This window comes from Periplaneta americana, chromosome 16 (assembly GCF_040183065.1).
Source record: "Periplaneta americana isolate PAMFEO1 chromosome 16, P.americana_PAMFEO1_priV1, whole genome shotgun sequence".
Classification (NCBI taxonomy): domain Eukaryota; kingdom Metazoa; phylum Arthropoda; class Insecta; order Blattodea; family Blattidae; genus Periplaneta; species Periplaneta americana.
Genome location: NC_091132.1, coordinates 111,409,639 through 111,432,100, shown reverse-complemented (window position 1 = coordinate 111,432,100; position 22,462 = coordinate 111,409,639). Strand labels below are relative to the sequence as shown.

General features: G+C 36.1%; 1 protein-coding gene across 4 annotated transcripts in view; it reads left to right on the top strand.

Moving 5' to 3' along the window:
• LOC138691073 (inter alpha-trypsin inhibitor, heavy chain 4-like) overlaps positions 1-22,462 on the top strand; it is a 196,534-nt gene that overhangs the window by 138,461 nt on the left and 35,611 nt on the right. For all 4 annotated transcript variants that reach the window (XM_069812761.1, XM_069812760.1, XM_069812762.1 and 1 more), the window contains exons 6-8: positions 3,149-3,345; positions 5,083-5,283; positions 12,094-12,256. In XM_069812761.1, coding sequence (XP_069668862.1) covers positions 3,149-3,345; positions 5,083-5,283; positions 12,094-12,256 — 561 coding nt within the window. The remainder of the gene's footprint in view (positions 1-3,148; positions 3,346-5,082; positions 5,284-12,093; positions 12,257-22,462) is intronic.

Genomic DNA, 22,462 nt, shown 5'->3' with positions numbered 1-22,462 from the left:
CCTATGCTTAATCAGTTTTTGTATAGAGAGAATTTCTGAAGGAAGCCTCTAAAATGGGGATCACTCAATTTCTTTAGAGGAATATTTGTACTGAGCATCATGTTGCACGTGTCGTTAGGCCCGCACAACTAGATGATGATGATGATGATGATGATGATGATGATGATGATGATGATGATGATGATGATGATGATGATGATGATGATGACGACGACGATGATGGTTCCTCAGATTTCATTTCAACGCATTTCCTGTGCGATGTACTGTTGCAATGTTTCTCTATAGCCTGAGTTGTTCTGGTTTTTATTTCAATTTTACATACATTACACACGATATTGTCTTCGTTAATACATAAAATGTCTCATACTTCTTAATTGCATTTCGTATCTCTGAGCGAATTTAACGTTTTCCCTTCGACTTTATGAATGGATCAGCACAACATATCCAACGCGTACTAAATACTTGAGCAGGATAACACAACTGCACACATTGCGTTGCATTGTTACTATGAACAGATCGGAGTTCATTCGTTACGTACGCTGCTGTACTCGCCAGGTACACAAAAGACGGACGGCGCGGCACGTGCCATATACTCTGATACGAAACAACTTCACTTTTCCTTAAGTCATCCCGCATCCATTGTCTAGTCATAAGCGTGTGACTAAAATTAGTAGGAGGACGTGAGCTAAACTATCAATGCGACTGATAAATCAGTAGTAAAAGTTAAAGACTTTGGAAATTCCTTAACTGAGAAATATTCTCTAAAAAGAGAATAACAGTGTCTGTTTATCAAGTAAATACAATGAGTGAGTGAGTGAATGGACGAGATTAAATAACTGGAAATATGTCCACTTTCTACACTGGTGCACAGTGTGCAATTTTCCCAATCTAGGCGAACAAAAATCAAATTTCGACTTATTTAGTTAGGCATAGATGAATATAAATTATTAATGTTCTTGAGCATTTGGAGAATGTTGTGAAGAATAGTTGTTTACTGTTTTATCAGAAGCAAGTTATTTTTGGAAGTGTATGAACGAGTTCCTTGTAACACTTCTCGTTCCTGATCAGTCTTAGACAGAGAGGCACACTATGTGGGTGAAAAAGAGCCAATTGTTAGTGATTTATTGTGTTGTGAGACATGGAATCTGTTCAGATAGGTACGTTCTTACTAATTTAACTTCGATTTCAAGTTTGTAAAGTATTTTTCTTCTTACAGTAGTGTTTAAATATTACAATTGAAAAAAAAATTGTTCTTTTTTTAAGTTCTAAAAATATAATGTGAGTTTTAATATAGCCGATCACCTCCGGTTAAAACAATTCTTTTACCATTCAATACAGCATCATTTAGAGTATTGAACTTTTGTTTTAAAGTTTGCGCGTTCTTGCGCATTCATCAGTAATTAATTTTTTCCAGTGGTAGGGCACGAGGTAGCGAGGCGGCAACTGTTCCATTTTTGGCTTAACAGCAGTAAAGAATCATGGAATGAGGAAGTTTTTAATAACTGTGTGAGTGTTTTAGGCCAGCAAAATTATTCACATGACATCGAACATCAGGTTAAAATACATTGGACACATTTATGTAACCTTACGCACCGTGGATCAGAAAGCAAATCTAGTAGCTGGACAAAATTAGCATTCTAACGGATTGTTATGAAATTTTGTACGGGCCTTATTGGTGGCTCATATGTTTTACGTACAAACTCTGATTTTGTTTGCCTTTATAGCGGGTGCATTTAGACAAAATTAATAACTTCTCTCCTATGTAACAGATAAAAGGTAGTTCCTATTATGGAATCATAGATACAGTTTGTAATATAAATGATACTCGGGAGGAAATTAAACACAGAATAAATATGGGAAATGCCTGTTATTATTCGGTTGAGAAGATTTTATCATCTAGTCTATTGTCAAAAAATCTGAAAGTTAGAATTTATAAAACAGTTATATTACCGGTTGTTCTTTATGGTTGTGAAACTTGGATTCTCACTTTGAGAGAGGAACAGAGATTAAGGGTGTTTGAGAATAAGGTACTTAGGAAAATATTTGGGGATAAAAGGGATGAAGTTACAGGAGAATGGAGAAAGTTACACAACACAGAACTGTACGCATTGTATTCTTCACCAGACATAATTAGGAACATTAAATCCAGACGTTTGAGATGGGCAGGGCATGTAGCACGTATGGGCGAATCCAGAAATGTATATAGTGTGTTAGTTGGGAGGCCAGAGAGGAAAAGACCTTTGGGGAGGCCGAGACGTAGATGGGAGGATATTAAAATGGATTTGAGGGAGGTGGGATATGATGATAGAGAATGGATTAATCTTGCTCAGGATAGGGCCCAATTGCGGGGTTATGTGAGGGCGGCAATGAACCTCCGGGTTCTTTAAAAGCCAGTAAGTAAGTAAGTAAGTAAGTAAGTAAGTAAGTAAGTAAGTAAGTAAGTAAGTAAGTAAGTAAGTAAGTAAGATATAGTTTGTACAAAAAAAGTATGCTAACTATAACTTCCATAAAATGTTTCATAAAAATGTGTTATGGAAGAAAAGTTATTAATTTTATCTAAAGGGATAGTTTCTCTCACACAAACGTAATCAGAGTTTTTACAAAAAAAAAAAAAAACATAATTATGTGACTGTAGTTAACTCCTATACACAGTTTCATAAAAATTCGTTAGAATGGAGAGAAGTTATTCATTTTGTTTATAACCCCTATAAAGGGGTTGTTCCTCTTACGTAAAAGTAAACAGAGTTTGTACACAAAAAAATTATGCTACATAGGCCTACGAGGTCTGTACAAAGTTTCATAACAATCCGTCAAAATGCACAGAAGTTGATTAATTTTGTCCAGCTAGTTTGCGTTTTTGCACAATGTGCAATAAAATTTTCATTAACGTCCTTCTTAACGCGAGGTTATTCATAGACAGAGAGACTATAATGATGCAACGGGTAGTGGAATAGAGACGGCAGAGGAAATTCTGATTCTATTTGGTAAGAAGCGGTCAGCTGGCTGTCAGTAGATAGCAATAAGAACACCAACATTTTCCCAAATAAGAAATCTTCTAGTATCCTCTAGGAAAAAATGTTTCGCACTTTCTACAAGTAACTTATATCAACATAATTATATTTAATTAATTAAAATGTGTGCATTGCAGTCAACGCTCTGGCGAAGATAGAGAGATCAAGCTCCACGGAGGCACACATTCATTTCTCGCCAACAATAGAACAGCAGCGAGAGCTGGCCACGAAGATGAGAGATAAAGACGGCGACGAGAAGGAAGAAGCAGGCCTCAGCGGACAATTTGTGGTGCAGTACGACGTGGACAGGGACCCACAAGCTGGAGAGGTGCTGGTGAGTGCCCACAATCATTCGCTCGCAGTCTTTTGCTGTTGAATCAGGAATACATCGCCGAACATACAATTTATTCATCAATCTGCAGGTTTATAACAGGTTATGTTTTCTTACAAATTTACTGCTGCTATTTCTTTCTTTTTTTTTTTCACCATTCCTTCTGTATCTCGTTTCCTTCCCTTTCTTTCCACCTCTCCTTTTCGTTTCTTTCCATTCTTCTACTTTATTTTTATTTGTCTGCATCGTTAGTTTCTTTCCATCCTTTTTATTTTTTATTCCTTTCAATCTTTCTTTCTTCTCTCTTTCTTCGCATTTCCTTCCTTCCATCCGTATTTCTGTTTATTTTATATTTACTTAATTTTTATCATTCTTTCGTTTGTTTCACTTTTCATCCTTTTCACTTCTTTTCCTTCTTGCCATTTTCTCCCTTTTAGCTCCTTTCCCTCTATCTTCCACTTTAATTTTCTTCCATTTTCTGACTACTTGTCTGTCGAGAGATAAGATTCGTTGGATTTTTCAGTCTCTCAAATAGTCCTAAATTGGGTATATGAGTAGTTAACTAGGCCTAATAACCCACTCTTTATAATTTCCCACTCTTAAACAAATACAGAGACATCATTTTATTTTTACTAACATTTCTAATATTAACTTGGCTATACTTTTGCTATCCCCTTCCACGACTGGAGTTCGATGATACAAACAAATCATTTTACTAGGTATAGGAGGAAAGATAAGTAGTTCATCCATTTACGTATACTAGGAGTTACCGCGATTTTGAGTTTGACAATTTTCATTAGGTTTTTGTTTAATCAAAATACAGTACTATATATCATGAACTGAGCTATCCATTCAGAATATTCATTATGCAGTGTATATTATACTGTCTACAGCACATTAGCGTACAATTTAGAGAATGAAGTTAAATTGAAAAATATTCATAATATGGATATTTAAACACATTTTTGAAAATGGTGGCCGTTCATTTCGATACTGGCATATTATCGCACTATAGACTATTGTACCTAATTCCAATTACCAGTTTCGTCCTTCGTACTAGTAACTCATGTGGAAATAATTCTGTACTTAATCTATAAAAGATTACCTCACGTACTGTAAATTTAATCTTCACTTCTGCCCGATCCGAAAAGATAAAATTACTTAGATATGCTATCTACTTTCCATCCAAGTAGTTATGTCGCAGGGCCGTAGAAAGGAAGGAGGTCCTTTTATTTAAGTTATTTTAAACAGTTGTATAATATTACGTAGACGCGCAATTCCTAACAGAAATTAATGTTTTCAGAAAAGAGCTAAGACATCCCAGTCATTAGCCTTTACAGAGGGGAGAGCTGAATAGGTGGGAAAAATCGGGATGCGACGTAGGCAATCGAACGACAGTACCTGTACGAAAATATGATTCAATATACTCTTTCGTCACTTAAAAACGCGAATATATTTATGGAACGTACTATACTCACTAACTCAGTACTGTTTAGTATCACCGTAAGGCACTTTGCATACGCGGCCTTGGTTCTGTGTGGAGTATGATTGTAGAAGGGGTGGGAGTGAAGTACATTCAAAAACTCAGGTACAATAAAAATTGAAGTAAAAATAAAATGATGTCCCTGTACAAAATATTTTATGGCATTATTTTATTATACGTTAGACAATGTTACTTTTACACCAAAAGATATAACAACAAACAATCTGAAATAACACAATCTAAATGTTGCATTGCAGGTGAACGAGGGCTACTTTGTACATTTCTTCTCTCCGACCGACCTGAAGCCGTTGCGTAAGCATGCCGTGTTTGTTCTCGACGTTAGCGGCTCCATGGACGGCAGGAAAATAGAACAGCTGAAGGAGGCTATGGAGACCATCCTGGACGACCTGAACGACGGCGACTATTTCAACATCGTGGAGTTCTCGTATTCAGTTACGGTGCGGCCACATTTCAACCTCTAGGACTCCTTCGCTTCAAATAGTACAATTTCAACATTTACAGTCTTCAAATTTAATATTTTAACAAAGGAAAATGTGCTAAATGGTTCAGTTACAAAGCGAGATAAATCTGAATAGAAAAAAATACGATTAGAAAAACCCGTAGTTATTTATTTTTAACGTTATTTATCTTTCAATTTCAAAGAATATTCAAGGGCGAAGAAGTGAAAAGATGATAACTGAGTAGGCCTAATCACGAATAGTAATTTAGAGGAATACGACATATCATAAAAAAATGTATTAAAGCTGCTTTGTTCACTACAGACCCCACAAAGTCTGTTCTAAATCGAAGGCCAAAATACCAATCCTATTTGCTCAGTTTCCGTCGGAAAGTACTACGAAGTAAGGGATTCTTTGACAAAGAGTCTACAGATTCTCTGTAGTAATGTCACGAGAGGTCTGAGATTTATCTGGGAAATCTCAGACCTCGAGTGACATTTATTAGGACTATTTCGTGAATAAAATAAAAATGTAAATAACATATCCCTAAAATTCGATCATAAAATGTTAATAATTGTATATTTACGAATACTTAACCTATTCAGACATTGATTGTGAAGTTGAAATAGATGAATATCGATTACTGCAATAAAGAAATTCGATGTTATTATTCAGTAATGCCAACTGCGAAAAGCAAAATACAGGTTTAACAATGTTAATTACATGTACTGCACTTTTCTCTTATTATTATAACATAAATACATTTTCATTATCTTCTGCTGAAATCATAACATAATTTAAAATCTTATAATATAATTACAGTAACCTGATTAATACATTAATTAAAAGAAGAATTGTTGAAAACTCAGTAATTTTTTCAGATAGCCTACAATGGACATGGAATTAGAACATGAAGATGTAGATGTGGAAGTAGAATTTCGTACTTTATTTAGTACTTCATCGTTACATTACACATTACACCGAGAACTAAGAACTGTGTGGGGACAGCTATATAGGAATGCTTATGTATTCACAGCGAGACATGTTGCTACACAGTGAAACCATCTCTGTATAGGATTAGACAATTAAAACACGAATTTTATTACGCCATACGGAAGGCAGTTTGATCAAAGACCTTGTATATATTACTATAAAAGGTCTTTGGCTTTGATATGCGATGATGTTACATAAATTTGAACATTTGACTTTCTATTAATTGTTTCATTTCATTCACGAAATACACATTTTTAGGCTACAATTATAGGTTAAGTTACCTATGGGAGCAGGACCAATGTCAGCTGTGCCTTATATCGACCGTTACTCGTGCTACAGGAAAGCATTTTTTATAGCTCGACAAACGCATTCTCGCTGTAGTGTGTAACAGAACTAAAGCTGCATCTACATTCTACACAGTTCAATATTCCTATCGCGTATGCGTGCAATCTGGGAAGAATATTGAAAGAATCAAGTTTAAAAGGTAGGCTCAATTGAGATGCATGAACATTTTATGTCTACATGGTGCGCCGTTTTGAACGTCATCTTCGCTGCGTAAATATATTAATTAATATTAAATATCAATCTTGCATTCATTGCTTTAAAGTTGAAAGAAAAGTTTAACCGTGTAGTTGCATCTTAATGTATTCATGATCATCAATTTACGGGGAAACAGTTGGCGACAGCGACTAAACAAAAGAATGACCATGCGATAAATTGATAGCGATAAATCTAGCTGCAAAAATTATCGCAAAATGTGACTGTGATTTTTGGAATTCAAAATTTCATTACACTTCATTGGTCGAAAATAGAATGACGTCATATAAACGAAATAGTCATAGAAAACTTCCGTATCTACTGTCAATCTATGTTTAACGTAGTAAAATTATCCCAGCGATGTACTTACAAACTATTTCTATACTCATTTCTTTTCATTAAATAATTTTCTATCATTCTTATTTTTAATAAGTTACTCATCAACCATACTGTTTCCAATACACAGCGGTCGTATTTTGTCCATCGGAAGTACAGACAGCTCTACGCAGACCGGTCCGCTCCAACCTCTATCTAACAAAAATCTGTTGGCGGGCGCGAGAGGTCATTCGCCGGCATACGGACAAATCCGTGCACGCTGCCCTACGTAGACGGGTCCCATACCATCCTTTACCGCTTAGCTTCCTCGAGATGGGGTAAGGAACATCTTGTCGCTAAATTTTGTACGTGCCCTATAGCCTATCTGGAAAACGGAGCTCCTGGCGTACTTCTGTTATAAAGAAAGTTTAACTCTCAAAATGCGTCAAGGTCGAATGTGAAAACTTCTGATCCATTAGTGAACATGATTCATTAGGCTATACCAGGCCTGCAGAACTCGTAAGTAGGGGAAATATGACGTCAGCCTCACTCCACTTCTATTGGGAATGATCAACTTCCGCGTATAGTTATTTACCTTCTCTGGACGTCAAAGGTCCTTCAGTGGAGGAATGTAATTTTCAAAAAGGATTGTAATAAATTCATTTTTTTTTTGCATGGCAACGTCAATATAAATAAAATCATACAAAATTATTTGCCAAGTTAAAATATTCGTTAATGCTATACAAACCGTGTTCATACAATTTTATTTTAATTAACAATTTGAATGAATCATAATTTAAATTTTTAGTTGAATTTGGTAAGCTATTATAAAACTTCAGAGACATATAATAAAAACAATGTTTTTATAATGCGTTATCTCGTTTCAAGGTTTATAATTATGCTAGATTTCCTGTCGGTAGTTTCTTTGAGATTTCTTTGCACCTAACCTGTTTTAGATTTTCGAAAACTTTCCTCCTATCATCACCCACGGAAACATAAATTTATAGAATTTAAGTAATGAACCTTGAAAGTCACTTTTAATTTCAATTCAAAATGAACGCAACGAGTGACGTCCTTAATTTTGCAGTATATAAATAAATAATAATCAATATACAGTTCGTAATAATGAACTTACCCGAAAGTTTGTGAATTCTTAATATGGGCTTTGTTGAAATGTGGTTTAATATTGAAATTACTAGTAAATTGGATAGGACATAGTAAACAAGCAACAAATAATCATATTCCCATTTCCTTTGGAAGTAGTATTCCTTCACGGACTGAGATTTTGCCATGTTCCAGTTCTCTTTAAACTGCAGTACGCGTATTAGATTTTGTTTGTTTGTTTACTTATTTACGCCTACTTATTTACTTACTTAATTACTTACTTATTTACTTAACTTACTTTACTTACTTATTTATTTATTTATTTATTTATTTATTTATTTATTTATTTATTTATTTATTTGGCTGGAGTGCGTGACAATGTTGAATGACAGCATTGACATCCGGTCATATAGCTATCACTCACTTATCAACGTACAGTTTATTTATCGTCCTATTACTAGTAAAACCAGTTAAAACCAGTAATACAAGTTTCGTAAAAACAGGAATTAAAACTTTATTAATGCACGAAAAATCATAATAAATTCTTCAAATGAAGTAACTGATTTGTTTTCTGCATGCAACATTTCGGACTTAGAATACAGAGCACGGAAAGACATGTCAGGGACTGTACTTAACTTATTTTACACAAAAAGTGGATTTAATCGGCTTTACTAGTAATAGGACGATCCTACACATAGTTAGACCTTCCTACATTATTAGCACACATACAGTTTAAAATTTATTTTACATGTCTTTTAATTTATTTATTTCCCTCATTCATTTTTCTCTTACTTTCTAAAGGTATGTTCCTAAGGATTTTATTATCTGTTCATTTGTAATTCTTGATAGAGTATTGTATACTTGCCGCCGTGATAAATGTTAATGCAGCCAAGCGTAACTAGAACGTCATGACCGCGCTGGTAGAAAAGATGGGTGGGGTAAGAAAGGGGAGTATAGCAGTCGCTCTCAGGAGCTACAGTTCTGCAGGTCTGGGCTATACATTCGAGGACGATTAGCAATACACTTGTGAAACTTGATGCTAAGCTGTTTAAGTTAATGTAGAGTGCCCGAATTTATATGAATATTGCATGCAAACTTATTTAAACACATGAAGACATGGTTTTATTCGATTATCATGAACTTAAAATATATCTGTTACTGTATAGGATTGCATATTTTAAGATTTATTTACATTGCATGCATATTTTCCTACTTCATTGTGAAATAGCATATTCTGGACATATTCTGATGCATATTTTCTTTTGTGATACAAAAATGGCACATTCAGCAATGCTCCGAAGCTTTATGAATAGGCTTCGTAATTCATCTACCTATAAACTGGAATGAGGTTGCCTAATTCGAAGTATATGTGATGTCACAGCGCTGGTACAGGTCCGTTCGTATACAAAATAGTTACGCATCCTCTGCCCTCTTCCTCTAGAAAGTCAAAATCTGGACGCAGTCATAGTGAGTAGTCTTATCGATCACTGCTCTTACTAGTCGTATTATTTAAATAACTACATCTTTGTGTTATTAGTATATTATTATGACGTACAGAAGTGCATATATTTCCGTGCAGGAATTCTGCGTCATCATATGATGGATGGATAGAACTGAGGGGATTCGATCCGGCATCGGAACTGGAATCCGGTGTGGCTTAGTGGATAAAGCGTCAGCACGTCGACCTGAAAACCCGGGTTCGAGTCCCGGTGCCAGAGAGAATTTTTCTCTGTTCTATCCATCCTTCATTACATCTTTGTGGCTGATTGAAGGTTCATTGCAGAGGTAAAATGTCTTAGGTAAGACGCTCAAGCGTGTAATATTGCAGGACATAGTTCAGGATATTTTAATTAATATTTTCACTATCAATATGGGCAACATTACATATCAATTGTGTAAATAAACGTAAAAGTGATAAAAACAGTGCACTGAAAAATACGGCAGTATCAAAAGGCACAGAAAGTGTACTGAACGTAACCCAAAAGAACCAGTACCATCAAAATCTGACAATTATGAAGATATTAACTCGACTTTTTGCATGGATTTGTGTAGCCTACCATGATGTTCAGTGTCAACAACCCAATTAATGAATTGAATAATCTACATTTTAGGGAATTTCTAGAAAAGTATATGGAAAATTAGTGGGTTTTCAGTGATGAGCGACATGCAATATCCTAATGAAACACAAAAAAATATCAGACAATAGGAATATCTTGTACTATATCATGCACCAATATCGTCATGTGCTATTGAAAGAATTTCTTGCAATATAAAATAACTTCAAATGATCTCCGCATATGTTCAAGTTCCGTAACTTACGAATGCACGTTATTATTCACTGCAAAGATCACGACGAAAGTGAACATCACGGCTCAAGCATGTGTTTATTAGTATAGCTTCAGAATGTCGGGAGTTGACTGTAGTCCACGAACACGCAGTGACGACCTGTTTGTTTATATCTTTATCCTCCAGGTGGCCCGGGTTCGATTCCCGGTCGGGGCAAGTTACCTGGTTGAGGTTTTTTCCGGGGTTTTCCCTCAACCCAATATGAGCAAATGCTGGGTAACTTTCGGTGCTGGACCCCGGACTCATTTCACCGGCATTATCACCTTCATCTAATTCAGACGCTAAATAACCTAAGCTGTTGATAAAGCGTCGTAAAATAACCTACTGAAAAAAAAAATCTTTATCCTTCCATTACCTGTGTTCGGCGTACTATATATCCAATGTGTCTTTAACTTCAGTCTTTAGGTAGCTGGAATACGAAGCCTATTTATGAATAAAGGAATAATTCATGCCCTCTAGAAACGCGATACTTTACTTAGTCCATTTGTTATACTATCAAGTACAGTATATACAAAATTGGAAGCACAATGTTCTCTACTGCAAGAGTTCAAAATGTTATTTATGCTTTGACGTCTGAAATACATGGATTTGAAGCATGAAAAAGAACTCGAAAACTTCAAAGAATGTTGGATATTATTTTGTTTGTAAAATTGCAAAATTGTTAAGTGGGAAGCAACAGAATTAGAAGATAAGTTGACACAAGAGGAAGTAGTATGGAGTTTATTCCATGTACCTTTGACTTCTTGTGATGTGCAGAGGTATGCTCATTGTACAAGAATCTGTTTTCTGGCGGGCGTAGGATCTTCACCGCAGAAAACATGAATATTACATTCAGAGTTTCTTTAAACTCTCAGTTTCAATGTGAATAAAAGACAGAAATTCTATATTTAAGGGGACACTCAACTATATTTCGGAACTTTTTTCATACTTGACCAATCTTTTTCAAATTTGGAGAAAAAGTTTAATATACACATGGAAAGTAACATGCAAAATCTCAGCTCATTAGATCCAATACTTTTCAAAATAAAAAATATTTCAATTTTTAATCAATCATTAATTGAAATATCACTTTTAATTATTATTATTATTATTATTATTATTATTATTATTACTATTATTATTATTTTTTTTTTTTTGTGCATTTGACTGTGACTTCTCAATGAGTAGGGGAAGAATTCTGCGTATTGATTTAGTTCTGTCACGTAAATTAGTGTAGAAATTTAATTTTTCATTTCTATGACACTTTTTCTCCAGTTTTTAAGTTGAGTGTCCCCTTAAGTAATATTAGTGAAACTCAGTTTACTTACTTAACTGTGTTTTATTGCACAATGTTTTGCATATACATTGATGTTTAAAACACTGCAATCTTTTTACTCCATTTCAAAGTAAAAACATTTCGTAGGTATTATTTTTTCAAAATTTATATTGCATATAATAGTCCATATTTTAAGATTTTGTACAGCATAAATACACATAAATCTGGGCTCTATTAACGTAGCACCTGTTTGTCTGCAGGTCTGGAACTTGGACTCAACCTCCCAGAGCGCGGTGTTTTCACCCTACAACGCGTACGGGGATAGTCCGAAGCCGCACCCAGGCCCAACCCCAGCTTTCCCAGCCACGCAGGAGTACAAGACCAAGGCCAAGGACATCATCAAGAAGATGAGGGCGGGCGGTGGTGAGTCCATCTGCATGACTCAGTTACACGATCAGCGTGCCAAGTGCGAAACCTTTCTGGAATGCAAATCGGGCTGCAACCGACCTCATGTTTTACAATGAGTAGGGAGATTTCACTGATTATATTATAAAGCACGTTAAAGGTGAATCATCATGATGGCACCTGTCAAGAACTTCGCTGACAAAACAGAGCTCTAGCTCTAGCCCAACCGTGGCGAAAATGTAACTCACGAGCACGTTGTGGCTCGCAATGAAGCTGTGCATGTCCCTTGCTCCCCCAACCCCCAACCTCTCACTCACTGGAGTCAAACTCCGTTCCATTTGTATTTGTCTCTGACCTGCAAGTGGCGTATCGTCGCAATGTGTCTCTCGAAACCACGTACCTCTACAAAAACGAAAGTTTCAAGTAGGATGGGAGGACGCATTTTTTGCTGCCAATATGATGAGAATATTAAATGTATGATTTGTTCACAAGTATTACGAGGAAACGGTTGTATAACATAAAACGGCATTATACTACATGTTACTCATGAAACATTAAAACGTTAAGTGTTAGTTTTATTATTATTATTATTATTATTATTATTATTATTATTATTATTATTATTATTTCGATCCTTTTTCAGCAGATGTACGAATAATGCGGTTAGGACTTCAATTTAAAACTCACAGATGTACGATGTAATGTTACAATGAAAGCTAGATGTAAGGACTTGACAAATGTTGAACTTTTCATATCTTTGCCACAAAATAAATATCCGAAGCTTCGTACTTTCGCTTGCTCTGTTGAAGCCATGTTCGCCACAACTTACGTTTGTGAAAAATTATTTTCAACAATGAAAATAGTAAAAAACCTAATTTACATTACGACTGATAGACAAATACCTTCTGATCAACTACGACTGACAGTAAGTGACAAAATTTCTGATTTTGAAACTCTGTCGCAGAGACATTCTGAAGACAGTTAATAGGTTGTGATAATGTGTCCTATGTTTTATTATTCATTTCTTTCTTCGTTACACGTACTAAACATTAGTTTGTAGCCTTGTACTGTATAAAATTATATTTAAGTGCTTGACGCAAGGAAAATGAAAATCCGTTAATAAGTCAGACAGTTGCTTCACTTCCCCTTCCGGTGTTCGCCTCCCTCCATAGGTGCTATGCACGTTGCAGGTTACACAGTGGCTCGGCGCACGATTACATTTTCGCCACGGCTGCCAAGCCTATACGATCCGTATCGGTGAATGACCAAAATGTTAACTCAAGTGGCTGTGCCTGTCAAGATCGGGCATTTCGTGAGATAGCTACAGTTACAGTAATTCGTGAATAATTATAAAGTTTACAGCAAAAATGGGGGTACTTCGAGAAAACTAAACACTTCGACTAATGGTACATCTCAAAATATTTTAGCAATGAAATATCTGCGTTTGATACATTTTAAATCTTACAAATATAAAACAGTTCTTAAAAAGTTTTAAACAAAAAAGTTTACATTACACAATATTTTAACAGATATGCTCATTAGTCATCCAGGCTTCCGATACAATAAGTTTTCTGTGCATGTGCTATAGGTTGTTGACTCGCTGCAGGTAGTGAAAGGTAGAGATGTGTTCAGGTAACAACGTTGCTATTTACAACAGAGTACGGTAGTATGGGGGAACACACATAAGTACATTCTGAAAGTAAATATACAGTACACAATGACAATGTCAAAAGAATGTGAAACGCATTTATTCTCTGTCTTTTATAAGCATTTGTGTTTAATTATACACAATGTTAATGGTGGAAATAAACATGTAGCAATTTTAATTTCTTCATTTATCCTATTGGTCGTCTTTAGGAAGTGCAGTTACAGTACCAAATTGCAATGTACTACAAGATACATTCTCAGTGTTTCAAACGTAAATCTTTTTCGGTTATCTGCCAAACACAGTTTGTACTATGAAAAGCTGCCCTCTACGTCGCATGACGTGATAGAAGCAAAACGAAAAAACCTAACATCATTGCAGTCTCTAAGAGACAGTCCTTTATTCTCGGGTGATTCTATGTCCACTAATTTGCTGTTTATGTTACACAATGTTCCATATTCTTTATTTTTACATAAAACTGATTTCCACTTCTGTTTTACACGTTCAGTACCCGGTATACTTGGTGCCTCATTAATTCTCTGCGTCATTTCCTCAACTAATTTGAGGGCTTCCGGCATCTCTTGCTCTGACTTTTCTAACCGTGTAATAGTTTCAGACAGTTTGAAAATAGGTTTGTATGAAAACCAAATTATTCGCCAGAACCTTCAAATCCAAAGCGTTTTTCTTTTGCGTATTTGTTGTCATTCATTCTACAGTACCCCCACCCACTGTACGCTTTACCACTATACTCAGTACGCCGTTATGCGGATTTCCCACTGAACTGCTCTATTGGGTCCGAAGTTTCGAAGCCTGGTAATTACTGTAGACGTTCACAAGATCACAAGAAAAGACCATTTACCGTACAAATAATTGTCGCGTTGCAAAATAGAGCTTATTTTTGGCATGAGTCACAAATGCAAAAGAAAAGAACTGCATCCTAAGGGTTTATGATATTAGATTGTTGACTGGTTGATTGCTTGCTGTTTCATATACAGTATGTGTATGTTTGTAGGCCTATTTATGAAGTTCCAATTATGAAAATGTGTTGTAAACTTACTAGGTGATGTAGATGACTTGTCAAACTAACGTATAATTATGTTTACATTTCTAATTTAGGTTTACACGTTTAATAAACAAAACACTACATTGCTATTAGAATGAAGGTGAAAAGTTGTTAGTACTCCCCTCACAACAGCATTCAGAAGACGCATAAAGGTGAAAACAAAAAACTAAATATATTATTTCTTTAAAATGTGATGAAGTTTGTTGGAATAACTTCTATTGGAGTGCGTTGTAGGTGGGTTAGTAAAAGACCTAAGTCTTTTGAACAACCAAGGGCTGCCAATACTCAAGTTTATTAATCAATCTTGAAATACAGGAACATCATTTTATTTTTACTTCAATTTTTATTGTACTTGAGTTTATGAATGTACCTCACTTCCACCCCCTCTACTAGTAAACTTCCAACCGTTCTCCACACAGAACCAAGCGTATACAGTCAAAGTCGCCTTACGGTCTTAGTAAACACGAACAGTACTGAAATAGTTAGTATAGTATGTTCCAGAAATATGTTCGCATTTTATAGTGACGAAAGAGCTTTCAATATTGAATCATATTTTCGCACAGGTACTGCCGTCCATTTGCCTACGTCGCATCCCGGTTTCCCCCACCCGCTTCTGCTCGTCTCTCTGTAAAGACTAGTGGCTGGGTTCTCTTAGCTCTTTTCTGAAAACATTAATTTCTGTTAGGAATTGGACGTCTACGTAATATTATACAATTGTTTAAAATAATTTACGTGAAAGGGCCTCGTTAATTAATTAACGGTCACGTGATTTTCCCTCTTTCTACGACCCTGCGACAAAACCACTTGGACGGACAGTAGATAGCATGTCTGAGTAACTTTATCTTTTCGGATCGGGCAGAAGTAAAGATTGAATTTACAGTACGTAAGATACTCTTTTATAGAGTAGGTACAGAATTATTTCAACATGAGTTACTCGTACGAAGGACGAAACTGCTAATTGGAATTAGGTACAATTATGCGATAATATCCACAAAAAAACTGAAGCCTGTATCGAAGTGAACGGCTACCATTTTTAAAAATGTGTTTAAATTTTCATATTATGATTATTTTTCAATTTAACTTCATTCTCTAAATTGTACCATAATGTGCTATAACAGTAAAATATACACTGCATAATGAATACGTCCTAATGCATAATTCAGTTCGTGAGTAAAAACACTTACTGTTAATACTGTACTGTATTTTTATTAAACAAAAACCCAATGAAAATTATCAATCTCAAAATAGCGATATTTCCTAGTAAATGGATGAACTACTTTTCTTCCCTCCTATACCTAGTAAAGTGATTTGTTTGTATTTACGCCAGTATCATCGAACTACAGTCGTGGAATTGGGTAGCAAACGGTGTTTCCTGTTCTCAATCGTTAATCCAAAAGTATAGCCAGGTTTAATATTAGTAATGTTAGTAAAAATAAAATGATGTCCCTGTATAGTTTAAAGGCACCGCGAGTTACCGTACTTGGTACATAATATTACTGATAGTGTCTGATCATGGGGCTCGTATTGTACTCTATTTTACCGTACGCCGCGTGTATTTTCGTAAATATTGCGAATTAAAAGTTAAGTTAGGTTAGGTTAGGTTATGTCAGATGAGGGATAGCTAAGTGATATGAGGCCGAGTAATGTGACAAGGTTAGAGTGGTTTAGATGAGGGGATAGCTAAGTGACATGAATCCCAGGAATGTGATAAGGTTAAATGAAGGGATAGCTATGTGACTGGAGACGAGGACTACAACAAGGTTAGAGTGGGTTAAATGAGAGGCTAACTAAGTGACATGAATCCCAGGAATGTGACAAGGTTAAATGAAGGGATAGCTAAGTGACTGGAGACGAGGATTACAACAAGGTTAGAGTGGGTTAAATGAGGAGATAGCTAAGTGACATGAATCCCAGGAATGTGACAAGGTTAAATGAAGGGATAGCTAAGTGACAGGAAACCCAGGAATGTGACAAGTTTAAATGAAGGGATATCTAAGTGACAGGAGATCGAGGACTGCGACAAGGTTAGAGTGGGTTAGATGAGGGGATAGCTAAATGAGATAGATCCCAGGAATGTGACAAGGTTAAATGAAGGGCTAGCTAAGTGACAGAAGACCGAAGAATTTGACAAGATTAGAGTGCGTTAAATGGTAGAATAGGTAAGTAGTTGCCGGTAAAATAAACAAATACCAATACACAAATTCCACAATTTGGGATCTCTGGCCGACATCTACTGCTGACTACTAGGATCCAGAATACAAAGCAGAGGTTAAATTAAAAATAAAATACAATATGATTTGCGGGGAGAATACGGAACAATGATAAATTTAAAAATAAAGTACAATTTGATTTCGGAGAAACATGAGATGAAAGTACATTGAAGAGTAATGAAATAAAGTAAAAAATAAATATTACGTAGTGTTATATAAGTGACTGTGTTAAATGGATAATGAATCTCTCATTACCATTAGGCAAATTTTGTTAATGTCCTCATTAGAAAATTAAGAATTTTTCCACTCTTCAAAATTCATCGTCCTTGGCCGGGTTTGAACCCGCGAACTTCGGACACAAGAGCTGGCATGCAACTGAGACACTTCCCATGCCATCCCAAGACCAGTACCTACCCAATAAGACCCAGGCTTTGGAACTCAAGTCCTTAAATCTATATCATTATCGGAGATCCGTGCTGTCTCCAAAACTTCACTTCAGCGTATATGTAACTATTGCAAATGAAAACAGGGAGACGTGAAGCGATTTAGTAGAGTGAAAGGGAAACGGATGGACCCTGAGAAAAAAGCTCTGCAACATCTGCTTTGTACATCACAAATTCCATCACAACCAAATAGTGATTCGAACCCGGGCCGCCTGGCTAGAAGACCAACGTGCTAGCGACGAGTTACAAACGCGGCGCTCATCTGGTTTAATTTAAATGAAACGGTATTTTCCTAGTACCCGGTACTCGTTACTTATGTCAGTTTTGGCCTAACTAATGTGATTGTCATGGTAACGTATGATGTGATAATACTATTTCCGTGATGACGGATCGGTTACACAGATACAGGTAAGTATATGCCAAGTTAGGTGTAAGTTGGCTAATTCCCCAATAGGCGTTTTTAGGTGGCGGAGCCCCCTAAAGCAAGAAAGAACACATAAAATATAATTCGTACCTTCAACCCACAGGTGATGGACCGGTAAATTACTATAAATTAATTGTATGAGGGTTTGCGGACCAAGTCCCCAACAGGGGTTTTTAGGGGGCGGAGCCCCCTAAAACAAGAAAGAACGCATTATAAAATGTAACTCGTACCTTGAACCCAAAGGTGATGGACCGGTTAATTACTATAAATTAATGGCATGAAGGTTTGGGGGCCAAGTCCCCAACAGCGGTTTTAGGGGACGGAGCCCCCTAAAGCAAGAAAGAACACATTACAAAATCTAACTCGTACCTTGAATCCAAAGGTGATGGACCGGTTAAGTACTATAAATTAATTGCATGAAGGTTTGGGGGCCAAGTCCCCAACAGGAGTTTTAGGGGGCGGAGCCCCCTAAAGCAAGAAAGAACACATTATAAAATATAACTCGTACCTTGAACCCAAAGGTGATGGACCGGTTAATTACTATAAATTAATTGCATAAAGGTTTGGGGGCCAAGTCACCCCACAGGGGTTTTAGGGGGCGGAGCCCCCTAAAGCAAGAAAGAAAACATTATAAAATGTAACTCGTACCTTGAACCCAAAGGTGATGGACCGGTTAATTACTATAAATTAATTGCATGAAGGTTTGGGGGCCAAGTCCCCAACAGGGGTTTTAGGGGGCGGAGCTCCCTAAAGCAAGAAAGAACACATTATAAAATCTAACTCGTACCTTGAACCCAAAGGTGATGGACCGGTTAAGTACTATAAATTAATTGCATGAAGGTTTGGGGGCCAAGTCCCCAACAGGAGTTTTAGGGGGCGGAGTCCCCTAAGGCAAGAAATAACACATTATAAAATATAACTCGTACCTTGAACCCAAAGGTGATGGACCGGTTAATTACTATAAATTAATTGCATGAAGGTTTGGGGGCCAAGTCCCCAACAGAGGTTTTAGGGGGCGGAGCTCCCTAAAGCAAGAAAGAACACATTATAAAATATAACTCGTACCTTGAACCCAAAGGTGATGGACCGGTTAAGTACTATAAATTAATTGCATGAAGGTTTGGGGGCCAAGTCCCCAACAGGAGTTTTAGGGGGCGGAGTCCCCTAAGGCAAGAAAGAACACATTATAAAATATAACTCGTACCTTGAACCCAAAGGTGATGGACCGGTTAATTACTATAAATTAATTGCATAAAGGTTTGGGGGCCAAGTCCCCAACTGGAGTTTTAGGGGGCGGAGCCCCCTAAATCAAGAAAGAACACATTATAAAATCTAACTCGTACCTTGAACCCAAAGGTGATGGACCGGTTAATTACTATAAATTAATTGCATGAAGGTTTGGGGGCCAAGTCCCAAAGAGGGGTTTTAGGGGGCTGAGCCCCCTAAAGCAAGAAAGAACACATAAAATATAAGTCGGGGTGTCGGGCACTGAAAAGTGCCTTTTGGAAACATGGTGATGCGCATTTAACAAACGCAGTGTACGTACTTGCTAATAATTCTGTTTTATTTGTCGTTATTTACGTAAAAATGATGTGCCAAAAATAATAATAATAATTTCGCACTCACTCCATTTCCTATATTCACATTTCTTTTTCAATGATTTATTAAAAAATGTACCGGTATTTAAAAGACTAATTTAGAAACATGTTACATAAATCATCCTTGTGCCAAAAGAGAATGCTCCCTGGACTAAATTTTCGTATTTTGCAGTGGTCGTCAGTACTCGCTGAAATGGGTAATAATATAATATAATTATGTTTTACGTAGCAAGATCGATTATTGAATATATAGTATATTTTATGAGGTTGTCACGACTGAGATATCTAGTGTCAATTGCTTTTATTTGTCAGAAGGCCTTGACTGACGGGTATATAAGGACCGGCGCTCTTATTGTTAGGGGTAGAGGTGGGGGCTTGGGATGGTCTACAAGCAACAAGTTATACTAAATATCAATTTCATATTGGGGTATGCCGATAAGCTATTAATATTTGACTATAATTATTTATTTACTGTGCCACCTTTGCTTATCTTAAAAGTTAATACTTTACATTAACGTTTTCGATACATTTGTATCATCTTCAGATGTAGAGTGTTAAATAAACATTTATGATGAAAACCTTGCCTTATGGTATGGAACTTATTGTAATATTCGGATCTTGCTAAAGTGAATTGCTGTGACTTAACCTAATTTGGTCTATAATACACATGTTACATTAAGTTAAAATCATTTGCAGTCCATATAGTACAATTTAAAAGATTTAAAATTATTTAAAAGTGATATATATATATATAATTTCTTGCCTTAATACACAATCATTCTTATATTTTATAAGGCTTTATCGTGTTCAGCAGTATTAAATAACATAACCTATAATTATATTATGTTTATAACAACGATTAATTATTAATCGATATGATAGGTACTGTCGGTGACTCAGGAGAAGACGAGAGCGGACTGAAGAGGAAGGGATGTGAACAGATACCGTATGACAACACGTCAATATTTGTACTGCAGTAAGCGGAAACATTAGGTCTCCTTCTGTTCAACTTAGCTTTAATTTCCATACGCATTGTTACTCATGTTTCCTGCACGAGTAATAACCTGGCTACTGGGATGCTTATCTGAGCGATGTTTATAATAATCAACAGCGATAGTCAAGAAGGTCACATTCTTGCCCCTCGTCTTCTCCTGAGTAACGGACAGTACATTCATACATTTTCAATTAACTGTATTAATAAACGAAAATTGTCGTTGTATAAAGCTTTATTATGTTTAGCAGTATCAAACACCATAACAAGATAACAATTTGGAGAACAGTCAAACTTCTTCTTATTGTCCGCCATTATTTACAATGCACAAAACAAACCAGTGTCTCCAACAGAGTGTTCGGAAAGTCGCCAAAAAGTAATTGGAAAGTCGCTAGATTTCTCATTATCAACAAAGAAAGATTCAATTTTGTCACTATGGGGTGCTAAAAAGATCGCCATATAACAGTTAAAAGAAATTGTCGTTGAAAAAGAGTTAAAGTCGCTAAATTGGCAACACTGAACAAACCTGTACAACATGGTCCGCGCATCACATACTTCACCTGTTTATGCGATGTTGCCAAATCCTTTTCACGTGAACTTAGATTGTATTTGAACCAAGGTAATTTGATCGCAGAAAAGTTTTAATACAATAGAAGAAGTGTCTGAACTCGGTTCACTTTCCGATCTTCGATCAAAGTTGATTTTTAGTCGGGGAGTTTTATACAATTGGGCCTTAGTTTTGGAATTAACTGAATCGGTTCAATAAAATCTAATCTGGAGAAGAAGATGGTTATGATATGAATGGAGAGATAGCAGATTGGATTGTAGACGAGTACCAAAGTGCAGCCTATAGAGAGCCGGGGCGTTTAAAAATGAGGAATTTAATAATTCAAATGTTAGCATTTTCATAACCATTTTAAACAGTTATTTGATAGCTCATCAATAAATAAATTTCATAACTGCAACGAAAGTGGCATGGACTTTACATACAAATAAAACAAGAAATGAACGTACGAGCTATTACACTTTTATATCTCGTTTCATTAAGGTAAAATATTTGTATAAAAATTATGGTTTATTTAACGACGCTCGCAACTTCAGAGGTTATATCAGCGTCGCCGGTGTGCCAGAATTTTTTCCCGCAGGAGTTTTTTTACATGCCAGTAAATCTACTGACATGAACCTGTCGAATTTAAACACACTTAAATGCCATCGACCTGCGCCGGGGTCGAACCCGCAATCTCGAGCACAGAAGGCCAGCGCTATACCGACTACGCTACCCAAGCCGAAAAATATTTGTATATTTTTATTAATGATTTTACGGAAACGTTGGTCTAAAAGTTTACAGTGTTTCAAATTAAAATAAACCGTTCCTGTCAGTTGTATAACACAAGTCCCACCCCTTTCATAAGGCAATTGCATGAACCTCTTCAAACTGTTATTTATTTTAGCCTGTACAAAATTCTCGTAATGTAAAACAAAAAAGGTGAAATGAAAGAAATAATAATAATAATAATAATAATAATAATAATAATAATAATAATAATAATAACAATAAATCTTGCAACGCAGAGCATTGTTACGTCACCGACTGAATACAGCAGAAGGAGAGGGGAAGGTAAGGAGTGTACCCCGCGCTTGCTAGAGTAGTCGTGTTATTGCCAAATGCTTCATAGATACATAACGATTTCCTATAAAACGGTGAATGTTAGAAGAAAAACTTATTTAGATTTTTCAAATCTCTCCTCATGATCTATAACTAATTTCATTTTGGTGCAGAGGTTACCTTCCACCCTGTATTTATACAGAGTGGCAGATTTTAACAGCTGATTCCTTAGATCAGGCATGTC